At 38.0% G+C, this 22526-nt stretch overlaps 1 protein-coding gene across 1 annotated transcript; it reads right to left on the reverse strand.

The window, feature by feature from the left end:
* Positions 1-62: 62 nt before the first annotated feature.
* On the reverse strand, positions 63-22507 carry LOC148160880 (sacsin-like). Its single transcript, XM_088001632.1, has 8 exons — positions 22447-22507; positions 21534-21579; positions 19625-19712; positions 15557-15668; positions 14989-15135; positions 13472-14888; positions 12760-12848; positions 63-12628 (listed from the first exon to the last, which is right to left on the reverse strand). The coding sequence occupies exons 2-8, from the start codon at positions 21560-21562 to the stop codon at positions 1707-1709; spliced, it is 12804 nt and encodes a 4267-aa protein (XP_087857758.1). The 5' UTR covers positions 21563-21579; positions 22447-22507; the 3' UTR covers positions 63-1706.
* Positions 22508-22526: the final 19 nt, after the last annotated feature.

The raw sequence follows: 22526 nt of genomic DNA on the forward strand, positions 1-22526 counted from the left end.
AGTAATTATGTGTTAGAAAAATGTATCCACAAAAATAATCATTAAGACAGAAATCCTAAGAATTAGTCTTATTAGATTTATTACTTGCTTGCTGGCAAGTAGAGAATGCATTGAGTTACACCATCCACAAACACTCTGACAGACACAAGAACTCGCCTCATTATAAACATTTCCTTGTAGCACATTTGTGTGGAGGGTGGTTTCCCAGCTCTGACCCAATAGATAGAACAATGGTGTTCCTTGTCATTTGGACCAAGTTCTCTTCTCCTGACAGAAAATAACCCATAAACTTTAACCTTTGACATACCGTGAAGAGTCATATGTAAGCTTCCCCTTCAACCATCCATCACAATTATTATGAAACCTGATTCTTAGCGTATGACATAAAATAATAATAAACATTTTTCCAACACCATGTTACCTTCAGGTGTTGCATATATCAAATTGTATACACACACATACGAGTATGTACACAAAATACACCATTGTTTTGTAAAGCATGTATTTTTCTTCATCATCATCATATATTTATTCCAGACACAAAAAAGGTCCATATTAAAAAGGTAAAAGAAGCAAAACAAGATAAAAATAAAAATAAACATGACATAATATTATTCACTGAGTCACAAATAAAGGATGACACCAATGATTCCATAATCTTGAAGAAAATATCACTGTACTAAAAGCAGGATTTGCTAAAATTGCAATTATATTATTGCATGACACAGATAATCTACACATGCATTTGTACATAATGCATTTTATTTTATTTCCTTCATATTAGAAAAAAAGAGACATTTCATTAAACTGTAATTTGCACTGCATTTCCATTTCTATAACATGATAGTAGAGTGTTTGCCAATAATGTTGAAGGCTTTTACCCCCTAACACAAAAAGTAAATCTTAATTATCTTATAAAGTCATCTAATACTAAGGTCTGGACATTTTACAGGTAAGTCCTATATTTTCTTTCACTTCTTTATAGTTATGTTGATTTGTGTTATGCACTGTTCCAATATAAAAAATAAAAAAACATTTTGTGCTAGGTAAAAAAAATGGTTAAAAAGAATAAGGATATATAGACAAAATATTATGCTTAAACTTATAACTAACATATCAAATAAACTTAAGTGGAAAAGTGGTTCATAAAACTTAATAAAAATATTATTGAAAATGAAATGGAATCTTAAGTCTATATAAAAGTTTAACAAGTAAATATCTACACATTAAAAAAGCCATAAAAATGTCAATATCTGCATCATATTATATCATAAAAACAACATACAATTCTTGAGAATAATAAAGATAGGAATGTTACAAAAAAAACACATTTTCATTTACACTGTAAAGTGACTCAAATCATACTGAAAATCTTAAAATGACCAAAAAAAAAACAAAAACAACAACCAAAAAACAAAAAGGTACATAGTATCTGATGTGCTCCTCATTTAGGAACCATATTTTAATTTTAAATTCTGATTTAATTTTTCCTGTTTTCATCCCAAATCCACACAAAGATTTTGGATTAGAAATAAAACATTTGTAAAATAAGATTCATTATTATGTCTATTTTTAGGACTCCATGTAGAGTAATACATAGATTAAGATTAAGATAAAACAGAAGATGTTTAAAGAGAAATTCATAGCTTTCTTAAAATGAGTTTAAAAGGCATCAAAATGTTAACTAAGACATATAAGTGCACAACTTAATTTACATACGCTTCTACTTTGTTGAGTAGCTCAGATGCTCTGTTCACTGCTAATATTCCATTTTCAGACCTGAACTGCTCATTAGGAATGTGGGGAAATGGATGACAGTTGGGGTATTGAGTTTTTTTGGCGTCCACTCCCAGTGACTTCAGATCGGCTACAATCTGAGGAAGGTCTCTCAGTTGAGGGTGGTAGCAAGAAACTTTTGCTGCTGTGGTAGAAATTGAGCTGCTGGCGATGTGTTTGCCATCATGCTTATATTCTGCTGCAATGAGAGCCTTTTCCACTGCCTGATGGACTTTGAATAGACACCACTCTGTGCTGTCTCCACTTGTGTCTTTCTGAGCTGCGTGAAGATCACAGCGAGCCTGTTTACACCAACGTTTGGCCTCTTCTTTGTTTGGTCTTGGAATATTTGTGTTATGGGTCCAAAAGTTGTAGGAATGGGATGCCGTAGATCTAAAAAATCTTTCTCGACCACTTCTGTGACGTTGTGCTTCTTGGTCCCATTGCTGGTAGAAGTCTCTGAAATTAGAAGATCTGCTGGGAGATGATGTGGATACCGTAATCCTCCTGCCTTTGTTGAGTTCATCAATCCGATGTTGCAAATATTGGAATGCCTCTGTAGCAAGTAAATGGCAGTCAGGATTTTTGTCAGGATGCCATTTGAGGTAAAGTCTCCTGATAGCTTTCCTTCTCTCCTCTTCAGGAAGAGTCCAGATCTCAGTCAAACATTTGTCGATTTCCTTTTTAATTTCATATAGAGAGGTTGGTAGAGAACTTTGTGCTGACTGGGAAGAATGTGGCACAGATCCTACCAGTACCGCAAGCTCCATGGAAAATGTATCTCTCATCCCTCCTATTTTAACCTTCTTTTCTCGTTTAAATTGGTACAGGTCAAGATGACTGACTTCTACTGGTTCATCCTCTCCAATATCTATTTTGTATTTCCAGGAACATCTTCCAGAGCAACCAGGAAGTTCTTTGACAATAACTGCATAAATGTATGTGTTGTTTGTGCTATAGCCAACATATTCCCCTTCTTCAAAGTTGTTCAGGAAGCTCATGTCTAATGAATCAAGCCATTCATCTGGAATATCTGTCCCAGGGTCTGGTGGACTGAGAATTTGTATTTCAGCTACAGAACTGTCACGGATCTCATTCTTAGCCAGAGTTTTCTGAACATCTTGCAAATTGTCACACATAAGGAGTTGTCCGAGCACTGGGAGATAAACAGATGAAATTGTGTTGCTCAAAAGAGAATTAATTTCCTTTATAAGAGTCATATTGACTTCATTAATTGCTTTTGGAGCCATGTTATCGTTGTGTTTCAAGAATAAGGTGAAACCTTGTTGTTCCTGTTTGACAAATACATCTGTCTCTCTGGTAGTTTTGTGTAGTGGCTTTTCATCCAGCCAAACCATCGTTTTTAGGGATTTACAGCAGACAATTTTAATACTGCCAAATGTCTTCTCACATATCTCAGCTGCTTTTTGTTGTGTTATTTTGCCTCCCGTTTGTTCTCTAAAAAGACAAATGAGTCCATATTTGAATGACTCTGAGGAGAGATGTTGATCAAACCATCCACTGAACTCACAACCATTCCCAAGCTCACAAAGCTGCAAGTTTGATTCCAAAATTTTCTCCTCAGTGATCTCAGACAACATTTTAGGCTGAAGTTTCTGAGGCAACATTTTCACCAATCGATGCTGTTCAAAGATGTCACTGCCCAGATGACATTCACTGAGTTTCTCAAGCAACAGGAACTTATCCTCCAGTCCTTCCTTCAACCTCTGCACCTCAAACACTGTATCATTGTAGTAGAGTGAACTTGATATATGCAGCTTTCCATCAACTGCAGGAAGATACAAAGTCTGATCATCACCTTTGAGGGCCTGTTCTCCTTGAGTTTTGATTAAGCGAAATAAATGGTGAACTGCTCGTTTTACAGTAATCAGCTGGTTTGCATTCAGCTGTTTTTTATCACAGGAATCAGAATAAACAGCTGCCAGGACATTACAGTAGTGCTCTGCAGTGGGTTTCTCCTTCACACCAACTTTCTTAAAAAATTCTGCATACAAAACATCTCGTGAAGATATTTTGTACAAGTATGGTCTAAACTCAAGTTCATCAGAGAGTGAGAGACACACACCATCTGCTTTAAAAAGCACAGTATCTTTTTCAACCAAGACAACAGGAAGACCATATAAAGACCATCTGTCAAAGACATTGGCTTGTAGGTAGCCATATGCACGACGAAACACATCTGCACGAGTTTTGATCACTTGCTCAGTTTTACATGGAGACTGACAGATATTTCTCATGTTTCTGGTGACGTACTCTGAAGGTGGCTGATGATAAGCTCCTGCATTTTTCAGGATTTGTAAGAGCTTTGGCGAGATATAACCTGGCAAATGTATAATTGGCATTGAGGACCAAATCAAATCTTGATGTTTAGGGTCTGTTTCAATCAAAGATCCTCGGATTGGAATGGTATTATTTTCTGAAGCAAATGGTTGATGGTAGTTGCAGAGATCTTTTCGAATCTTAACTGGATAAATGAATTTGATGTTGGCAATGCTCCTCATTAACCGTTCATCTTTTTCATTGCTCACACTTTTCAAGACTTCTCCAAAAAAGAATGCTGACTTCTCTTTCAGCTTACTTTCCTCACTTTCTTTCGCTTCTGATTCCAGTTGACGTGCAAATATGATCATATCATCTTCAGTCACCTCATATTTCATTCCAAGTTCTCTCACAAGGTTTCTAGCTTGTATGGTTTCATGTTGATTTCCTTCACAAAGCTTTGCCCAAAACAGCTTTGGCACAAATCTTTCCCTGGGCACCATTCTCAAGTAAAGCTCAACACTGTCATCATAGTAGTATGAGGCAGTCTCCAGATGACCATGCAAGCTTCTAATCAGTTTTACTGACTTCATTGAGGACATGATGCTTTTTTTGTGCTGCCAAAATCCCAATTGTGGATATAGTTTCAATATCAGCTTCAGGCACTCAAGAGTTTCCTCCTCTGTTAGTGTTTTTACAAAAGGCAAAATGAACTTCATAAAATATTCCAGATCATTCAGGACTTTAATATCAAGGATTTCTGACAAAAACTGGTTTTCAAAGTTGTTTTTGAGAAAAATGTTGTTGCTGTTGGAAAGAGCGAATAAATCTGGAAATATTGCTGAGTATTTGCTGTGCAGCAGAAATACTTTCTTAGGTCCATCAATCCTTGTTCTTTTACTATGGACCGTCTCAAATATTGGTAAAGATTTAAGCTTTTGCTCATAGTCTCTCTGACCTTTGGTCTTCGTTATCCCCGACTGCAGGAAAATCTGAAGTGCTCTCAAATCATCATTTGAAAGCTGAGAAAACTCTGACTGGTTGATGTTGCAGATCTTGTTCAGCACCAAGCTTTTGTCATTGACATCCAATAATTCAGCATCTAAAGAAGTCATTTGTATTGCCTTGTAAAAGAAAAGGTTGTTAAGCCTCATAAAGCCAAGTTTGAAGAGGATGTGCGATATGTGTTTTTCTGATGCATCTGCAATCACATTTGACATGCATTTCATGGTCTGCAGGAGGATCTTGTTGTTTAACCTTGGACAAACAACAGGTAGAATGCTGTCATCACTGAAGAGCTCCCTCACATCACCTAATGTCAGATTTTTTTTGAAAGCATTGAATGTTTTGTATTGGATTTCACTTGTGATGAACCTCCAAAGTGATTCAAGCCACTTCAGCATTGTTTCATTTGGGATATACAAGCCACTGTTTGAATCAATTTTACAGTGATGGGACAGGAAACTTTGAATTATTGATTTCAAAGGTTTTGCAGCATCAAAAAGTGTCAGCTTGTTCACAAGGTTAAAGCTTTCCAGAATGTCAAAACATTGTGCATTAACTGTGTAATCTGCAAATACAGCTTCATATCCAAGGAACAGACCATCATATCTTGAAAGCAATTTTGGTGTCATAGAGTTAAACTTTCGCAAAACCTTATCTTTTGTGAGAAGAAGTGGAAGCCCATCAAGCAAAGTGGAATCATTATCTGCATTTTCCTCTAACCAGAAATCATTCAAGCAAAACTTCAGGAGCTTTGCACACCTTTGTTCATCCTCGATCAAAGTAGCACTCAGCGGTAATGGTAAATCCTCAGCTGTTTCTGTTGGATCATTCAAAGATTTTGCACAAAGGAATGTCCTCACACTAGCAGGACAGATGACTCTGACTTCAATCCCAGCTTTTTGTATAGTACTCCAAATCTTGCACATGCTTGCAGTAGCATGAACTAGGTTCATCCCAAGATCCTCCAAAATGGGATTAATCCTCTCACTTTTTGAGTCTGTCAGATAAGGAGCCTTCGTTGGCTCAGTTTCTCTGAGGTTGCACCAGTCAAGAGAGTTTTCTTTACAATCCTGACTCTCACCTCGTTCTTTGGAAGTCTTCAAAACTGGAATCACATAAAGGCATTTTTCCTTAATTGCCCTATATACCTCCAGTATCATTTCATGCCACTCTGGACCAACATTTGTAGACACAACTGGCCAAAAAGATAAGTATGATATTGAAAGAAGACGTGAATCACCTCTAAGTTTTTGCTTGATGAAATCCAAAAGATCTGCATACAGTGGAGCAATTATGTTTTTTTTCAACATCTCATTCCAATGTGACTTACAACTTAGACCATCTTCCTTCCAAAGGTTTTTCCTGGAAGAATCTACTTCAAAGTTTCCATTCACATGTACTGGCAGTCCTGTTTTTCCAGGCAATGGAAGTGAACAGAAGGCAGCACCTTGAAAATTGTTATTACTGGATCGTGATGGTGGAGATGAATTTGAGTTTACACGTGCAGCGACTGCCCCCTGTAGAAGTTTGTTTGCCATCTTTAATTGAGCATATTTAAATGACCCAAACTGTTCAGCAATGATCCAGTCACTGCATCTTTTATCTGAGGTGGAAATTGTAATTTCATAGAGAACATGGCAAGGGGTAGCTGATTTTTTAGACTGTTGTGCAATTTCTAGATGTTTTGCATATTGATTCCTTTTTCCTTCACTTTCTTGTGAAAATGTTTTTTCTACCATAAACATGGTTTGGAGTATTTCTGAGTGCTCATTAATTACATGAACTTTAATCTTGGATATATTTTTCAAGAACAAAGTTAGTCCTTCTGGATCTTCAGACAGGGCAGAGAACAGTTCAATCATGTCCTCATCAGTAACTTTTTGCTGTGATAGTTTTGAATTTTTTGCACTGACAGAAGTCCTCAGAGGTAATCTGAACATGGTGCCTTCTTCAAGAGTGAACTCGTCAGGAAGAAAGGAATTGTAGACATCAAGACACATTTCCTTCAATTCATCAGTTAGGTTGTATCCAATGCCATGTCGAGGTCTGTCTGACATAATTTCAATGTATTTCTGAGTGGGATCAGAAATGCAAAGAAATGTATCTCCAGTGAGGATGGAGGGACAGTCAGTCAGGTGGTAAACAGAGTTGAAACCAAGTCCATATTTACCAATCTTTCCATGTAAGTTTTGTTTTCCTCCTTCTCCCAACTGCTGAATGCCTTTCAAGTCATCATCAGAAAACACTTTGTTGTTGAACACACAGAGAGCTGGACCCTGCAGATTGTTCCATCTTTTACCAAATGTTTTTTCTTTGCCATGTTGACGTTTGTCCCAAATGAAATGAATTTCTGTTGCCTCAGCATCATCAGCATTTTGGATCAGTTCTTTAAGGATGTCTTTCTTCGATGGATATGCTGAAATGATGTTCTTAATTCGAACAGTTAGTTGTTCCTGCTGTTCAAAATGGAAGGAAAAAGGGGAAAAGTTGTCAACTGTGCAGTCTTCCAAAGTGTGATGCCTGGTTGTTTGGATTCCAAAGTGGATAGCCATAGGACGAGGGATATTTTGATGACACAATGTGATACCGGAAGCAACTGGCATCCATGGACTGTCATCGTAAAACAGGTCTTTGGCAGGCTGCAAAACTCCATGCTCATTTGGTATCAAACAGTCTCTTGTTGTTTTTTGTCTTGCATCAAATATCCCTTTGATTAAAATTGTGAGGCAAGTTGAAAGATCACTTTCTTGAAGTGCTTTGTTTCCATATTGGCACTTAAGCTTTTCAAGCACAGAAAGTAGCTGGTTGATAGAAAAACGTTTTCTAACACCAACAGTCTCCCAAAGATTCCTGAAACTAGTGAAGGCATGTGGAAGTACATGGAGATAGGGTTTGGCTTCAAACTGTTCATTTTCTGCAACACAGTTGACATTAACGAATTTGTTGCCAATGAGGACGAAGGGGAAGGAATTTGCCTGCTGTGAAATGAACATGGTATTCTCACATCCACTGATCCACTGATCTAGGAACTTATAACATTCATATGCCATTTTGTGGAGCATAGATATGTCCAATGACTGTGAATGCTTACATGCTTTTTCCAGCTGCTGAAGAATTGTCTCTGGCTCTATACAATTGTGAACTCCCAAATGTTTTAGGACAGGATCTGTGTTGTGTAATTTCAACCCATAGTGGTCCAGTACAGGATGAATCATGTTAACAAGCAGGGAGAATCTGTCACTGAAAATTGCTGTGGGTTGTTGGAGCGTTGTGTTTTGTTTCATCTTTATGTCACCAGGAGAAAATGCTGGGAGAAATGGAGTCATTCTCAAGGTTTTCCAGTGGGGAGAATCTTTGTCATTCAGGTGGTTTTTCATAAGCTCAAGAAGGCACTTTACATTCTCATATGCTTTCTTTTTGTCAACACTCCAGGTTTCAGTCATTGTGCATGCTTTGTGTGTGATGTCCTCTAGTGGAAGATGATCACTGGCCATTCCAAGTTCCAGCAACCGTTGAATCCTTCTGGGTGAACGGAAGTCCTGTTTGGTTCCACCCAGCAAACGTCCTTCATCTGGCTCAAAAAGACAGGCCACTCTTCCAAAGGGATGGACAAGTTTTCTGATATATTGGAGTTGCCCGTCTGATGTAGGTATGCAAGGATAAAATGTCAGCAGATGGTCCATTTCTTTTATGTTGAGGTCCACAGCATGCAGTACAAGTGTATCTCTGGTCTTAGAGTCCATGGCAGCAAGGTTTTTGAACACCACCTCTTGGTAAAACTTCTCCCATGTCCATGTCTTGTCTTGTAAAACCTTTTCTTGCCCAGCTTGTTTGAAGCTCTTTCTTAACCACAGTGGGATAGGAACAACAAAGTTTGGCCCTTTTATGTACTTCTTGCACACTTGAACAGCAAGCCTGCTGATTTCTGCATTTTCTTCAATGCATTCATGTAGAAAGATTGCATTGTCCATTGAGCACCAGTGTTCTCCATCAGAAAAGAGCTCTAGGCCACTGGAGGACTGCACGAGTTTAGAGTAAAATGCATCCACCAAAGGCTTAAAAGTATCATACACTTTCTCTCTCTCAGGCCAAAAGCTGTGATAACAATAAGCCTCAAGTTGTTTGTTTTCAGACATATGCTTCAGTGCAAAAAGTGAAGTAATATATGCCGTCACCACAGGATCCTTTTGAAGAGCCATGTTCCACTTGTGTTTCACTCCACTTTCCCAAAGACCTTTTCTGTTGCTCATTACAGCAAATGTACCATTTATATTTACAGGAAGACCTGTCTGAATGGGAAGAGGAAGGAAGCAAAATGCCTGTCCAGCGTAATAATTTTGTAAAGGAGAAACTTTTCCAGTTTCTGTGTCTTGTTGCAAAGGCACAGCAACCCCTCCAATGGGCAATGAGAATACAGCCTTCTCCTTTTCTGTTTTGTTCTCTTTAAGAACCATTTTTAAAGACTGACCAGTTCCAAAGCAGTTGTAAATGAGCCAAGACTGTACTTTGGTTTCACCAAATTGCTGGCTGGTTATCTGGACAATTTGGACTGTGGCGCTATCAATGACTTTTGTGCATTTAATATCATGTTTCATCAATGATTTTTCTGCTTGTTGCTGCTTTTTGATGAAGGTCTCATTTGAAATCCTCATTGTATTATCAACAGTTTTAACGATGTCCAAAAGGGTTGGCATATCTTCATCCCTCAGTGGTGTTGATACATTGCTCGAGATGCTTTTTAAAGACAACGTGTTGATGTTCCTGAGAAAAAGCAGATGAACCTGTGAGTTCTTCATGAAGTTCTGCTGTAAGGCAAAGATATCCTGTTCATGGTATACTTTTTTACTTATTTCTGATCTCTGAGCTTCTTCCTCACATCGGAAAGGTAGTTTGATTAGCGTGCCATCATAAGGTGCGGGAGGAGATTTCTGGGTGAAGTTACAGTCAAAAATGCCTTCATATGGTCCAAATAGACCAGGAAAGCAATGGAAAAGTCTCTTTTGAGAGAGATCTAGTTTGATTCCAGGATTTGCCTTCTGCTGGATGTGCTTTCTCAAGTGAGTCACATTTGGGTCAAGTATGAGCAGCTTGTTCCCACTCAGGATAGAGGGAACATCTGTGACATGATAAACGGTATTGAATCCAAGTCCAAACTTTCCAATCTTTTCCACTTTATTTTCCTTTGAGGCCGAGCCAACTCTGACAATGTTTTTCCAATCATCATCTGTGAATCGCTCATTGTTAAAGGCCCAAAGACATGGTCCCTGACACAGGGCCATGTCAGGATCAATAAGACTTTCAGGAGGATCTTTGTGTTCTCTGAAATCCAACAAGAATTTACAGGCATCAGCTCCAGCATCCTCTGCATTCTGAATGAGTTCTTTGAAGATGTCACCATCTTCATCATACTCTTTAAGAATGTTTTTTATCCTCATAGTTATTGGTTCAGATTGGCCACACTGTTCAATGCCTATTAACTCCGGAGCAAGGATGTAGTTACTGAGAAACCTTATTTTCAACCATTCAGCTGTTGCTATTGGGATTTCTTCATGTAGCAGATACATTTTCTCCTCACTGACCTGAAGTTCTTTCAGTTTATTTTTGTTTACATCACAGAGGAGTGCCTCTGATTGTGGTCTCAGTGTAAAATGTTCATTTTCTGTCACAACTGGCACTGGGATGTCACCCTTAACTCTGTGCTTTGTTTTCCACAACCAGCTGAGAATCTCGATGGAAACTTTTACTTCACCTGAAGTTGCAAAAGGCTGTTGTCTCGCTTCGATATTTTTCTGGATGGAATGAAGAATATCAACAATTTCTTCATTTGAAAGTGCCGTTCTCAGACCGCATTCCTGAAGCAGCTTCTTGAATGGCAAAAATTCATTTGGTACTTTCCCAATGTAAGAGCTCAGATCCAGATCCTGAGGGTAGTTGAGAACCAAATCACAAGGGGAAACAAACTGGTCATTGGCCCACAGCCAGTCTGGCTCCTTGTTCATCAACTCTCCAAATTCAGAGATGTTTTGCTGCATGTGCCCATAAATGCTATGAAGTTTTCTCTTGAAATCCACATTGGTGTCAGGATCATCCATGTCCTGTATGGTTGATTTCAGCACTGATAAATTCTCAATCACTTTCTCAGGTGGAGGCAGCCGTTTGAGGCTGAGCTTGGTGTTAACTCTATCACTGAGCTTCCCCATCAGAGGCATCACTTCTCCAACAATGTCCTCATACATCGTGTGTCTTATTTCCTCTGAGCTGCAGAAACAACTTTTTGTAGATTTATCAAATCTATTTTGTTTTTCAGTTCCAGGCTGATCACATGGTATCCATTTTATCATCTTAAGGCGATGGAGTTGCTCATCAGAAAACTTTGACAGTAGATCATAGCCGTCCAGCATTTCCAAGAGGACTTCAGCTCTGGTCAAAGCCTCACTTTCAGAGTTTAATTTGTGCTTTTCAATTAGTGTGGTGGCATAGAGCACATGATCTGGTGTCAGATCTGCCTCTTTGTTTATCAATCCAAGATCTATCAGGTTTTTCATCATCTGTGGTGTTTCTGTGTATACTGGTGGGGGGAAGACGTCTGACTCAAAGATCATTTTAAAGGCTTTAACCATTGGATTAAGAAAGTCTGCAGCCCGTTTCAGCTCTCGCTTTACTTCAATGAATCTCAGTTCCTTACACTTGTATTTTAGAGACTGGTTTTGAGAGAAAAGGATGTCACCATGCTGCAAAATCCAAGTCATTATGTTCTCAGTTTCTTGACTACTGGAGGTACCATTATTAATGCTGTCAATGAGGATAATGCCAACTTCAGCTGGCCCCAAGAGATTCACTTTAAGCAGCTTTAAAAGTCTGTGATCAGCCTCAGTAGCACACTGGATAATTGAATCAGGTACAGGCAGCTCTGAGGGTATAACCAGACCAGATGTTAGAACCAAAGCCTGCTTTGATTGAGCTGTGACCAAGGATCCGGTCATAGTTTGAAACACAGGTAGCTTTATGAGGAAATCTTTCTCTTGACCTGAGAGGACATTTAGATGGGACAAATAGTCTTTCAGATTTTCTCTTGTCTTTTGAGACTCAGACTTCACAATGCTGATGACTTTCTTAAAGTCTAAATTCATCAACACATTCATGACGCTCGTTGGAGATGGGTTCAGGACATAAGTTTCAAGGTCTTCATGTTTAAGCCACTCATTTCCTCTCACCACTGTGCCACCAGTTTTGGTCACCAGCTGAGCTATTTGGTCAGGCAAACTGTTCTGTCCTCGTTTCTGAAAAATGAGGGTTGTCTTCTGTTGTAGCTTTGCCAGTGACACAGGCTGATTGTCAGAGAGGGGACTGACAGGAATCAGAGGTATTTCCCTGAAACAGTTTAACTCACTGAAATGAGAGTTCAGAAACCTCCAGAATTCCTGAAGCCAATCTAATGGTGGATGGTCACTTCTGTTGGTGTTCCAAGTAACGAGTCTTTTCTCCATCTGCTTCCAGTCCTGTGGTAGAAATTTTCTTGTATATTCCTCTACATGTTTTTTATTAGTGTTGATGACTCGGAATATCCCTGGAAAACAGTTAAATAAAAGAAATTGTATAGAAAAATTACGTCAAAAAAAAGGAAAACAAATACCATTTATGTGGATCACATAGGCAACATAAGATATGTTTATAAAAGTCAAAGTTAACATAACATACCCAGCTTGGCCAGCTCTTCCAGGTGGTTTCTGCAAGTTGAACTTAGATCAAGGGGGATGAAGAGGTGATTGCAGTATGGCAGAAGTGTTCTGCAAAAACATACATTATTTTATTATGGTTGATATGCATTTAACAAAAACTAAGTCCAGTTTCAGAGACAAAAGATTTACCTACAAAAAAAATGCAATAAAGCAGAAATAATCAAATAGAATAATCTAAAGTGAAAAACAATGCTTTTTTGATAATGAGACAGTTGTGCTAATGAAAACCAAAAATTATTTGTTTATTCGTGAATAATCAACTTCAAAGAGGAGCCGTATCTCGCTCTCTTTTTGTATGCTCCAACATGAAATGTCGTAGGAGAAATCTAGTTACTGTGCTATTGGGGAAAAATGAGTTCAAGAGTATAACAGAAGACATACCAATAAGTGTGGCACAGGTAATTACAATAAAGGGGTAAAAGCATACATGCTATTACAATAAAATTGGAGTTGAGATTGCATTTTACACATCTAGATTGAAAAGTGCAATATCCTTAAAACAAGAAGATGAAAGCAGAGGAATAAGCCAAATGCAGCTGGGTTTCAAACACAAAATCTTTCTGGAGTCAAATGACAGTTATAACCACTGAATAGACATGGTTTCCTGCCAAATTCAGTTTTAAAATCAACATAAATATAGCAACAGACACATCAGACAAACTATAACTTGCCTTGGAAATTCCTTGTTGTCAATCAAAGCAGTGTCCTCCTCTTTCTTTGTGAAAGATCTGAAAGATCCATCACTGAGAGGAAGTAGCTGAAGTCCCTGCAGTTCTTTGTATTTTCCATCACTCAGTATGTACTCCAAAATACACAGTTTATCTTCTTTACTGATGTTATGAACACCAGACCTGTGGAGAACCCCTCTTAGGAAGCAGGGAGTCACATGCTGGGGGTTGGTGTGTGTAAAGGTCTCAATGGCTCTGATTACAGTAGCTGGTAAACTCACAAGATTTTCCCCGCAGGAAACCAAAGTCCTTTTAATGGCAGATAATGTCTCAGCTCTTGTTGGCCCATTGCAGGGTATCACAGCTTCTGATAGAGGGATAAACTGTGTTTCATTTCTGGCAAGAGAGAGAACAGCCATGTTCTCATTGAATAAGTGATGAAAAACATCAACAGCAACATTGAACCATTTGTCTTTGTGCTGCATTTGAGTAACATCAGGCCACAGGCTGTACACAGAAGATACAGGAAGAGTAGATTGTTGACAAAGTTTGATGGCATCTTGAATGATCTTCACATATGCTTGTGGGAGCACCTTCTTCACAAGCAATTCATTCCACAAAGCGTGTTCATCATGTTTCTGGTCTTCTTCTTGCCACTTGATGTGTCTTCTGTTGTCTGTGAGACCAAAGCAGGCGTTGACATAAACTGGGAGACCGGTCTTGTTGGATTTGTTGTTTGGGAGAGGGAGAAAGCAGCTCAATCTGCCTTGACCACAGTCTCTCTGCTCATCAAGTGGAAATGCCAAGTCAACTCTGGGTAAAAAACTCAACTTTTTGGCAAGGTCATCAAGGTTTGGTGCTTTTCCCTCTTTCATGGTGCATGTTGTTAAAAGCCATTGTGTTTTTTTCTGATCTTTTGAATTTAGAGTTATCAATTTGATTCTTGTCAGGCCTTCAACATCAGACTCATCTTTTTGCTTCAGACGAACTTCTGTTGGTTCAGAGGATTTTATTTCAAGCCTGGTGTTAATGGTACCATCCTGACTGATATGGATCAAGGACACAGAGCTCACACTTTTCAAAAAGAGAAGGCTCAAGTCTGCATCTGCAATGAAGCTATCAAAAAGCTCAAACACTTTATCTGAATCATATAGATTGTCTGAAATCTCTGATGCTTTGTTGCGTAACGGGAACCTGAAAAGTGTCCCAGAGAAGTACTGATCCTCTATGATTGTTGACCATTCTTGCTTGCCTATAACTGAAACCATGTCTCTGTAGGGCTGGAACTGGTCATGCATCATCAGCAAAGCTTCTTGGTCTTCAGGTTCATTCAAAAACCACCAAAACCCCTTATCACCAAATATTTCCTCTTGGGGGTCCATCAATCCAAGATGTCCTGAGCTGAAAATACTTGGCACATCTGTTGAGAAATAAATGCTTCTATTTATTATCTCTAAAATTACATCTTGGTCAAAATCATTAAGTTAAAGCATGTTATCATTCTAATGAATAATTTTTACCTGTTATGTGATAAACGGAGTTGAAGCCGATTCCAAATCTCCCGATTTTGTTTGGGTCATTGATCTTGCCACTTCTTCCTGCCATTTGAATTCTTTTCCAGTCGTCTTCAGTAAACGCAGCATTGTTGTAGGCATACAGAGCAGGACCTATGCAAAAAGTCAATCAGTAACTAAATAAATAAAACTGTTTGGGATCTTTGAATATGTTAATTGTTAGCGCCTGTTCTGTAATTTCAGCTTTAACTGAGAAAAATTAAACAGCTTATTTTGGCTGTAAAGACAGATACAACATGCACAATCGTATTTCTCTTTAAAGTGTTCGGTGTAAGATGGCTGAACCTTGCAGCATTATAAAAAATGCTTATAATTAATACTCATGGTGTTCTATAATTATAAATATATATTTATGCCTTGTAAACAATGTGGATCATTAGGAAAGGCACATTATTGATATAAAAAACTAATCTTTCTTAAAAGTAAATCATAACTGCATTTCTTTGCAGTTATGTTACCATGAAAATAAGTGTAGCTTACAACTGAAGAACTATTTACAAATCAACATATATACCTTGGTATTGTCCAAGATTGGCACTCCAAAGACTCTCAGTGCCATAGCTCCTCTCATCATGGATGAAAATCACTTCTGTTGCATGAGCATCATCAGCATTTTGAATCAGTTCCTGTTTCAAAATAAAATACATTATTATTAAAACCCAAACAAGCTCAACAAGACAAAGTCACCCAACTTCAATTGTAAATGGGGAATCAATAGACTCAGACCAAATTCTTTGATTTGAAGAAAAAAGCCTGTGAAATATGAGATGAATAATTGTTTTGTATCATTAAGTAAATTGGTTGAAGACCGGCAAACATAATTGCATACACAATGTAATTTTTTATCTTTTACATTGATGAAATACAGCATATACATGGAGCAGAATACACAGACAAGAGAGGACCTGGTTGACTTATAGACATATCCTAAAAGCCCATTAAGTCAGGTCTTCCTGACTTAATGGGCAAAATACCTATCCTGTTTAAGTTATTGTAAGCTTGCATTTTATTTTTAATCCTAAACCAGAGTGATAGCTTAAGGCATTAATCCAATGCAAATGAGACCATTTAAATAGACACAATTTTAAATTGTGCCATTTGTATTTATGTACTTCATCAATGTAAATTTTCTGGATTTCCCCCAGAAAACTTGCAGAGCCTGGTTGTACAGGATCTCAATGCATGCTTAGGTTGATGGCACAAATATAACATCATACACAGAAGGTTTCTCATATTACCATGCTTTTGGAGGTTCGTGTTGAGTGAGGAAAAGCAGTGTAGCATTTATACTACATAGGCCAATTATTTAAATACCCAAACAAGTGAACTTCATCTGCAGAAACACTTTCCAAATTATTCATTCTGATTGGATTGAAAGACACTCGCCCTTTGACCACTTGATAAAGGCACCAGCACCCCTTCCAACCCCACGAGGGATAAGGGTGTATGATAATAGTGTCAGTACGAAAGTATTCTTTTGTTTTAGAGGTAGAAGGGAGTGTTTTGTTTGTTGTTTTGGCCTTAGAGACCCTGATGCATAAAACTTTACTTGTGTCTTTTTCTTCTCTTGTGCTTGACATTTTACCTAAATTGTAAAATAAACTGTCTTTTGCGACTGACAACTGCCAGAACTTATCCTTTGCTGTCTTGGGGATGGGTTGTAACAGTTGCAGGCCTGGCAAACTTTCTACAGCAGATAAACAGGATATTAAAAACACTGTAAACCTAATGGAAGCATCATTCACTGTTGTTTCATTTAGTATGTAAGGTTTATGCCTGTTCTGGTAGTAAATAGCCATTCAGGGTTTCCCCCAGAAAAAGTGCTAAGCCCGGTGGTGGGGGCGTCGAGGCGGTCCACCGGTGGTCCATCGTGTTTTTGTATTAAAAGATGTTAAGTTGACAGGAAATGTGAAAGTATTACTGTAAAGTATATGTTAAAGTATATGTTACGGGAAAAGATCTCCAGTGAAATGCTATTTAAACCCACAATTAGTCTAAAAACAACAAATTTGCACTTCTGTTTTATCCAAATTAAGTCAGCGGCTCCATCAGGCCCCCAAGGGCTTCAGGGGCCCCATAAACGCTAATATTTTAAAACAGACCACAGATACATAAATGTAACATGTTTTTATTTAGATTATCTATGCTGTTAAATTGTATTCAATTGTTTAGGCATACATAAATTAAATGTTTTTAAATTGTTTAACATTTAAATACAAGATTTTAAGGAGCTGGCAAGTTTACTTTGTAAAACTTCAAAGAACAATATTCATAGTTAGATTGTTTTGTTACCATACCAACAATCTGATGCTGTGAGTTTAATCTTTGAATTAACAAATACAAATTAGTAAACTGAGATTGTAACTTATTGCTTTTTAGGCTGGCCAATTAAACTACTCCCTTCTCCCAGATTTCACTAAATCTAACACAGAAGCTGTTAGAGCTGCTGATATTTTTAGTAACAAAAGGGACCCCTAAATCAAATTCTGCTCAAGGCCTCAAGCAGCCTTGGACAGGCCCTGCATGATGAGGTAATCTGCTGCACTGCGCAGAGATGCGAAGCAAACGGGAGATTTAATTCAATGCTGCTAATGTGGCTTTAGTAGCTCTTCCATTTCGTGTCTGTTGAGTTTTTAATAAGTGTCAGAGAGACTATTCTGGTTGGTCAAGTTTATGGGACGAGTTTCTCAGATCTCTGTGCGGCCGCGCGCATTAACTCTAAGTAGACAACGCATCTGATATGGTTTGATGCATCATGTAACCGGAAAAATAATACTAAAAATAATAATAAAATAATATAAAATCAGCGTGATGCGTGACTCCGAGGAGAGCGCGAAAGCTCCTCACCAGGCTGAACCTGCATGATGTGGTTAGCGCTGCTCGTTATCCACAAACACTCCGGCCAACCGGGACCACAGACATAAACTTTACAGGGAAGACAGACACAGAGCCACACGCTGGGCAGCGTGTTGAGATGTAAACGCCACATATAATTGTTCGTTCACAAAGATAAATCATTCTCACCACTCCACAACGCGCATCTCTGAATTCGCTACAAGTTATTCCTGCGGTTCACATTGAGCTGCGCCACCAGAGCTAATGCAGCGGGTTTTAAACTCTTACCTAGAGTTCTCCAAAAGATCATAATTCCTCACAGTAAGTTGATGTAAATATCCATACAGGTCAGCCTGTGTCCAGTTTGAGTGAAAGGAGGTGTGCGCGATCCCGCTGAGGTAAAGCAGCGGCAGCGCGAGGCAAAGCGCAGAGGAGCGAGCTGTGTGATTAGTCCGCGCGCTGTCAGGTTTAAATGCATAAACTATAAACCTATCTATTATAAACTTATCCTTTAGGATAAATCTGCTCTGCTAGTGAAATGCTAAGAGCAAAAGAGACGCTTGCAGCCCGGCTTTAAAATAATAATAATAATAAAAAATAATAATAATAATAAATATATATATATATATATATATATATATATATATATATATATATATATATATATATATATATATATATTTTTTTTTTTTTTTTTTTTTCCTTTTCCCCTAGAAACGTAAACAAGCAACGCTTAGCCTGGCGGCGGGGCTAGTAAAGCATGGCGGGCCGCCAGGCTTATAATACACTGCATGGTGTAACCAGAAAAAGCTTGGTGGTCGGGGTGCCGAGGCGGTCCACCGTGTTTTTGTATTAAAAGATGTTAAGGTGACAGGAAATTTAAAAAATATCATTACACATTACGGGAAAACATCGCCAGTGAAACACTACTTAAACCCACAACTAGTCTTAAAAACAACAAATCAAAAATATACAATTAAAATGAATATAAATTGTTTGCACTTTTGTTTAAGCGAAAGCTCCTCACCAGGTTGAACCTGCATGACCAGGTTAGCGCTAGTTCGTTAACTAATACACCGGCCAACCGGGAACACATAGATAAACTTTACCAGTGCAGGCAGAGTCGGGCTGGGCAGCGTGTTGAGACGGAAAAGCCGCACAAAATTCTTTGTTCACAAATATAAATTATTCTCACCGCTCGCTCAACGCACCTCTGAAAGCGCGACTGCAAGTTATTCCTGGAGTTCACGTAGAGCTGCGCAACCAGAGCAAACTAGAGTGGTGTTGAAAGTCCTACCTTGATCAAAAACTCTGGAAAAAAAAATTATAATTCCTCACAGGGGGTGGATGTAAATATCCATAACAGTCAGCCTGTGTCCAGTTTGAGTGAAAGGAGGCGAGCGGGATCCGCGCTGAGGTAAACTTAATCCAGCTAATGCAACGCGCAGAGGCAACGCACAGAGGCGCCAGCGGTGTAATTGGTCCAGCTTTAAATGCATAAACTACAACCTTATCTTCCATAAACACATCTTTTAGGAATAAATCTGCTCCGCCAGTGAAGCGCTCAGAGCTGATATAAAAAATATATATATATATATATTTTTTTAAATTATTAGTTTCCTAAAAACATAAACAAGAAAGGCTTAGCCTGGCGGTGGCGCTAGTAAAGGATGGCGGGCCGCCAGGCCTATTATACACTGGGGGAAACCCTGCACTGCTATAATCATAATGTGAACACCATACTGACCTTCAAAATTTGTCCACCATCAGGATATCGACGAAGAATATCTTTCAGGTAGTCAAGAAAAGGTGGTGCTGTAGCCCCGAAGGACCTCCTAGAGAAAATAAGATTGAAAAATGAAACAGTAAAATTCAAATCAATGGTCTATATATGCTTAATCTGCATTTACTCTTCCAGCTAAGAGATTTTAATTGGAGTTATGCCTAATCGTAGTCAGCAGTAGCTCTGGAGGTAGGAGTTCATCCTGTAACCAGTGGGTTGCCGGTGTGAACTCCCCCGCTCTGTCTTCTCAGTCACTGTGTCATTGGGCAAGACATTTCAGTCTGAGTGTTGAATGTATGGACTGGAAAATACAATAAATCTGTAGAATAAACTATTCTGCTTGTGGAGTTCAAGACTAATCAAAATAGCACAAACCCCCCAACAATCTCTCTTTTAACCTCCGCCCCCCCCTCCTCCGGCCTCTCTCCGTCTTTGCCCTCACCCCCCGTCTAAAATTACACTAACCCCTCAGCTCTCCCCCCTCCCCCACACTCTAACAATACACTAGCCCCCCCACCATCTCTCCTTTGACCCCCCCTTTATTTTCATTTACCCTGTGATTATAAATATTGTAACAAAAATGTCTTTCTCACTTCAGGAGGTTAATATGGTCACAATACTTGGTATATTTAAACACTGACAAAACAACATCATACAGATCATACCAGAACATCCTAAAGCTGCTGTCCCACTGTTTCCTCTTCCCCTATCTTGTAATTTATGTTGTCATGTTGAAAAACATGGTATGTAGTTCTAAAAATGTGAAAATTATGAAGATTTTCTAGAACATATATCAAGTTGTCAAACGTTGTGTTTCCTGTTTAGAGTCAAAACTTTTGTCATCACATGTTGACAAAACTTGTGTTGATATTAAAATGATCCTTTAAGGATAAATTCATAGTCCAGGTATGAATTTCAATGCTTCCCAAATCTGTAACGTAACTATTAGCCAAATTAATTATTTTGTATTATATTAAATATTAATAAAGTTCTCCATAACTCCAGAAAAAGCTCCTATGCGCTGTTTATCAGAGGTACACTTCCTGATTTTACCTGAATTTCTACAGAAATTTTGATTTCACTTTTCAGTCATGTGTAAGCAAAATACTTTGTACTTCCTTGTTTCTCAAAAAACTCTGAAGCAATAACCGCAAATACTGCTATGTTCTGTAATCAAAAATGATGTTTTTCAGCATCACCTACAAACCTGCAAACATTAAGATTTACATACACTATTGATTTAATTAAATAACAGTATTAAGACACAACAGTTCAACTTTAACACAAGTATGAGTGTGATAAGCAGAATAAGGTAGCAAAAAACAACGTAGGAATGTGATGAATATCAAATCAGTCCCTGTATACTTATGCAAAATGTTTTAACTTCCAGTCTCTGATATTGTATGTTCATAAAACTATGCTTTGTAAATGAAGGTAACTTTGTATCGAGTGCTTTCGTCCAAAATGTCTTGCTGGAGATAGGCACCAGCACCCCTTACAACACTACTAGGAAAAAGGGTGTAAGAAAATGGATGGATGGATGGATGGATGGACGGACGGACGGATGGAGTCAATCATGGATGGATCCACTCCATCCATGTCCATCCAAGATACGCCTTGCTCAGGAGTATCTTGGCATGCAAAAACAAAACATTGACTCAAATTCACAACTTTGAATTGCAAACTAACTACTCCACCCACAAGACAAACATTTTATGAAAATGCATATAAAGCTTTAAATAGTTTGATATCAACAATTTACTTGTTCTTGCAGCACTATTGACTAGTCTTGTCAAAATAAGATATATAATTTCAAAAGCTTGTCAAGAAATCTAAGTTTCTTTACTTAAAAGGAAGAGGTGGGGCAGCTTACCGGGTTTTATATCTGGTCTCCCCACTCATCCTTCTTCAGTTGAATGCTGTGAGAAAAAACAAATATTGTAACACAAGATAATGCAGCACATAATATTTTATAGGTATAATGTTTGAGTAAAATTAACATTGTTCTTTTATTCTATGAACTACTGACATGTGTCTGAAATTCCAAACAAAAATGTAGTATTTATTTGCAGAAAATGAGAAATGGTCAAAATCACAAAAAAGATGCAGTGCATTTCAGACCTCAGATAATACAAAAAACAAGTTCATATTCATTTAGAAACAACAACAGTACTGTTTTAACTGGGGACAGTTCAGAAATCAATATTTAGTGGACTAACCATGAGGCCTTCAATGGGATTCAGTGCAGTGATTTCTTAATTTGTTCCAGAGCTGTTTATAGATTCTTAATTTATAGAAGACAGAGAAAACCAAGACGTGTGAGAACACAAATTAAACATTCTTTTTAGTATTTTTTTCTCTCTTCTTTTAGTTGGATTATTTGAAGCTTCTGGCTTATTAAGCAGTCAGCACAATCACTTTGGTAGAATGATTAGATTTTTTTAACTTTAGAAAACCCTGGTGTAGCTTCTTTGTTTCGTGGAGCTGATACAGGAAATTGATCTGCAATAACAGAATATACTGTAACTTTTAAGTGACGCAGATCTTTACAGCCGAGTCACAACTTTATTATCTCCAACAAATTAAAACCAAATCTTAAAAAAAAAAAAAAAAAAAAAAAAAAATTTGCTGGGCGTTATAAAATTAAATAAATCTAGGAAGACCTGGAAAAACGAATAAAAGTTATGTTACTGGTTATTTCTCATATACGATAACTATTGCAGTTCTGTCCTAGAAGTTACATTCTCATAAACCCTGAAAGGATGCAACGAAGTAAAAATCAGTACCTGAGTCATATCGTGTGTTAGGTCATCAGTGTGTTAGGTATGAGAGAGATGCTGCTTCAACCTGTCGTTTTATAACACTG

Source organism: Poecilia mexicana, unplaced genomic scaffold, assembly GCF_051168715.1.
Source record: "Poecilia mexicana isolate PSO_F unplaced genomic scaffold, ASM5116871v1 scaffold_2, whole genome shotgun sequence".
Classification (NCBI taxonomy): Eukaryota; Metazoa; Chordata; class Actinopteri; order Cyprinodontiformes; family Poeciliidae; genus Poecilia; species Poecilia mexicana.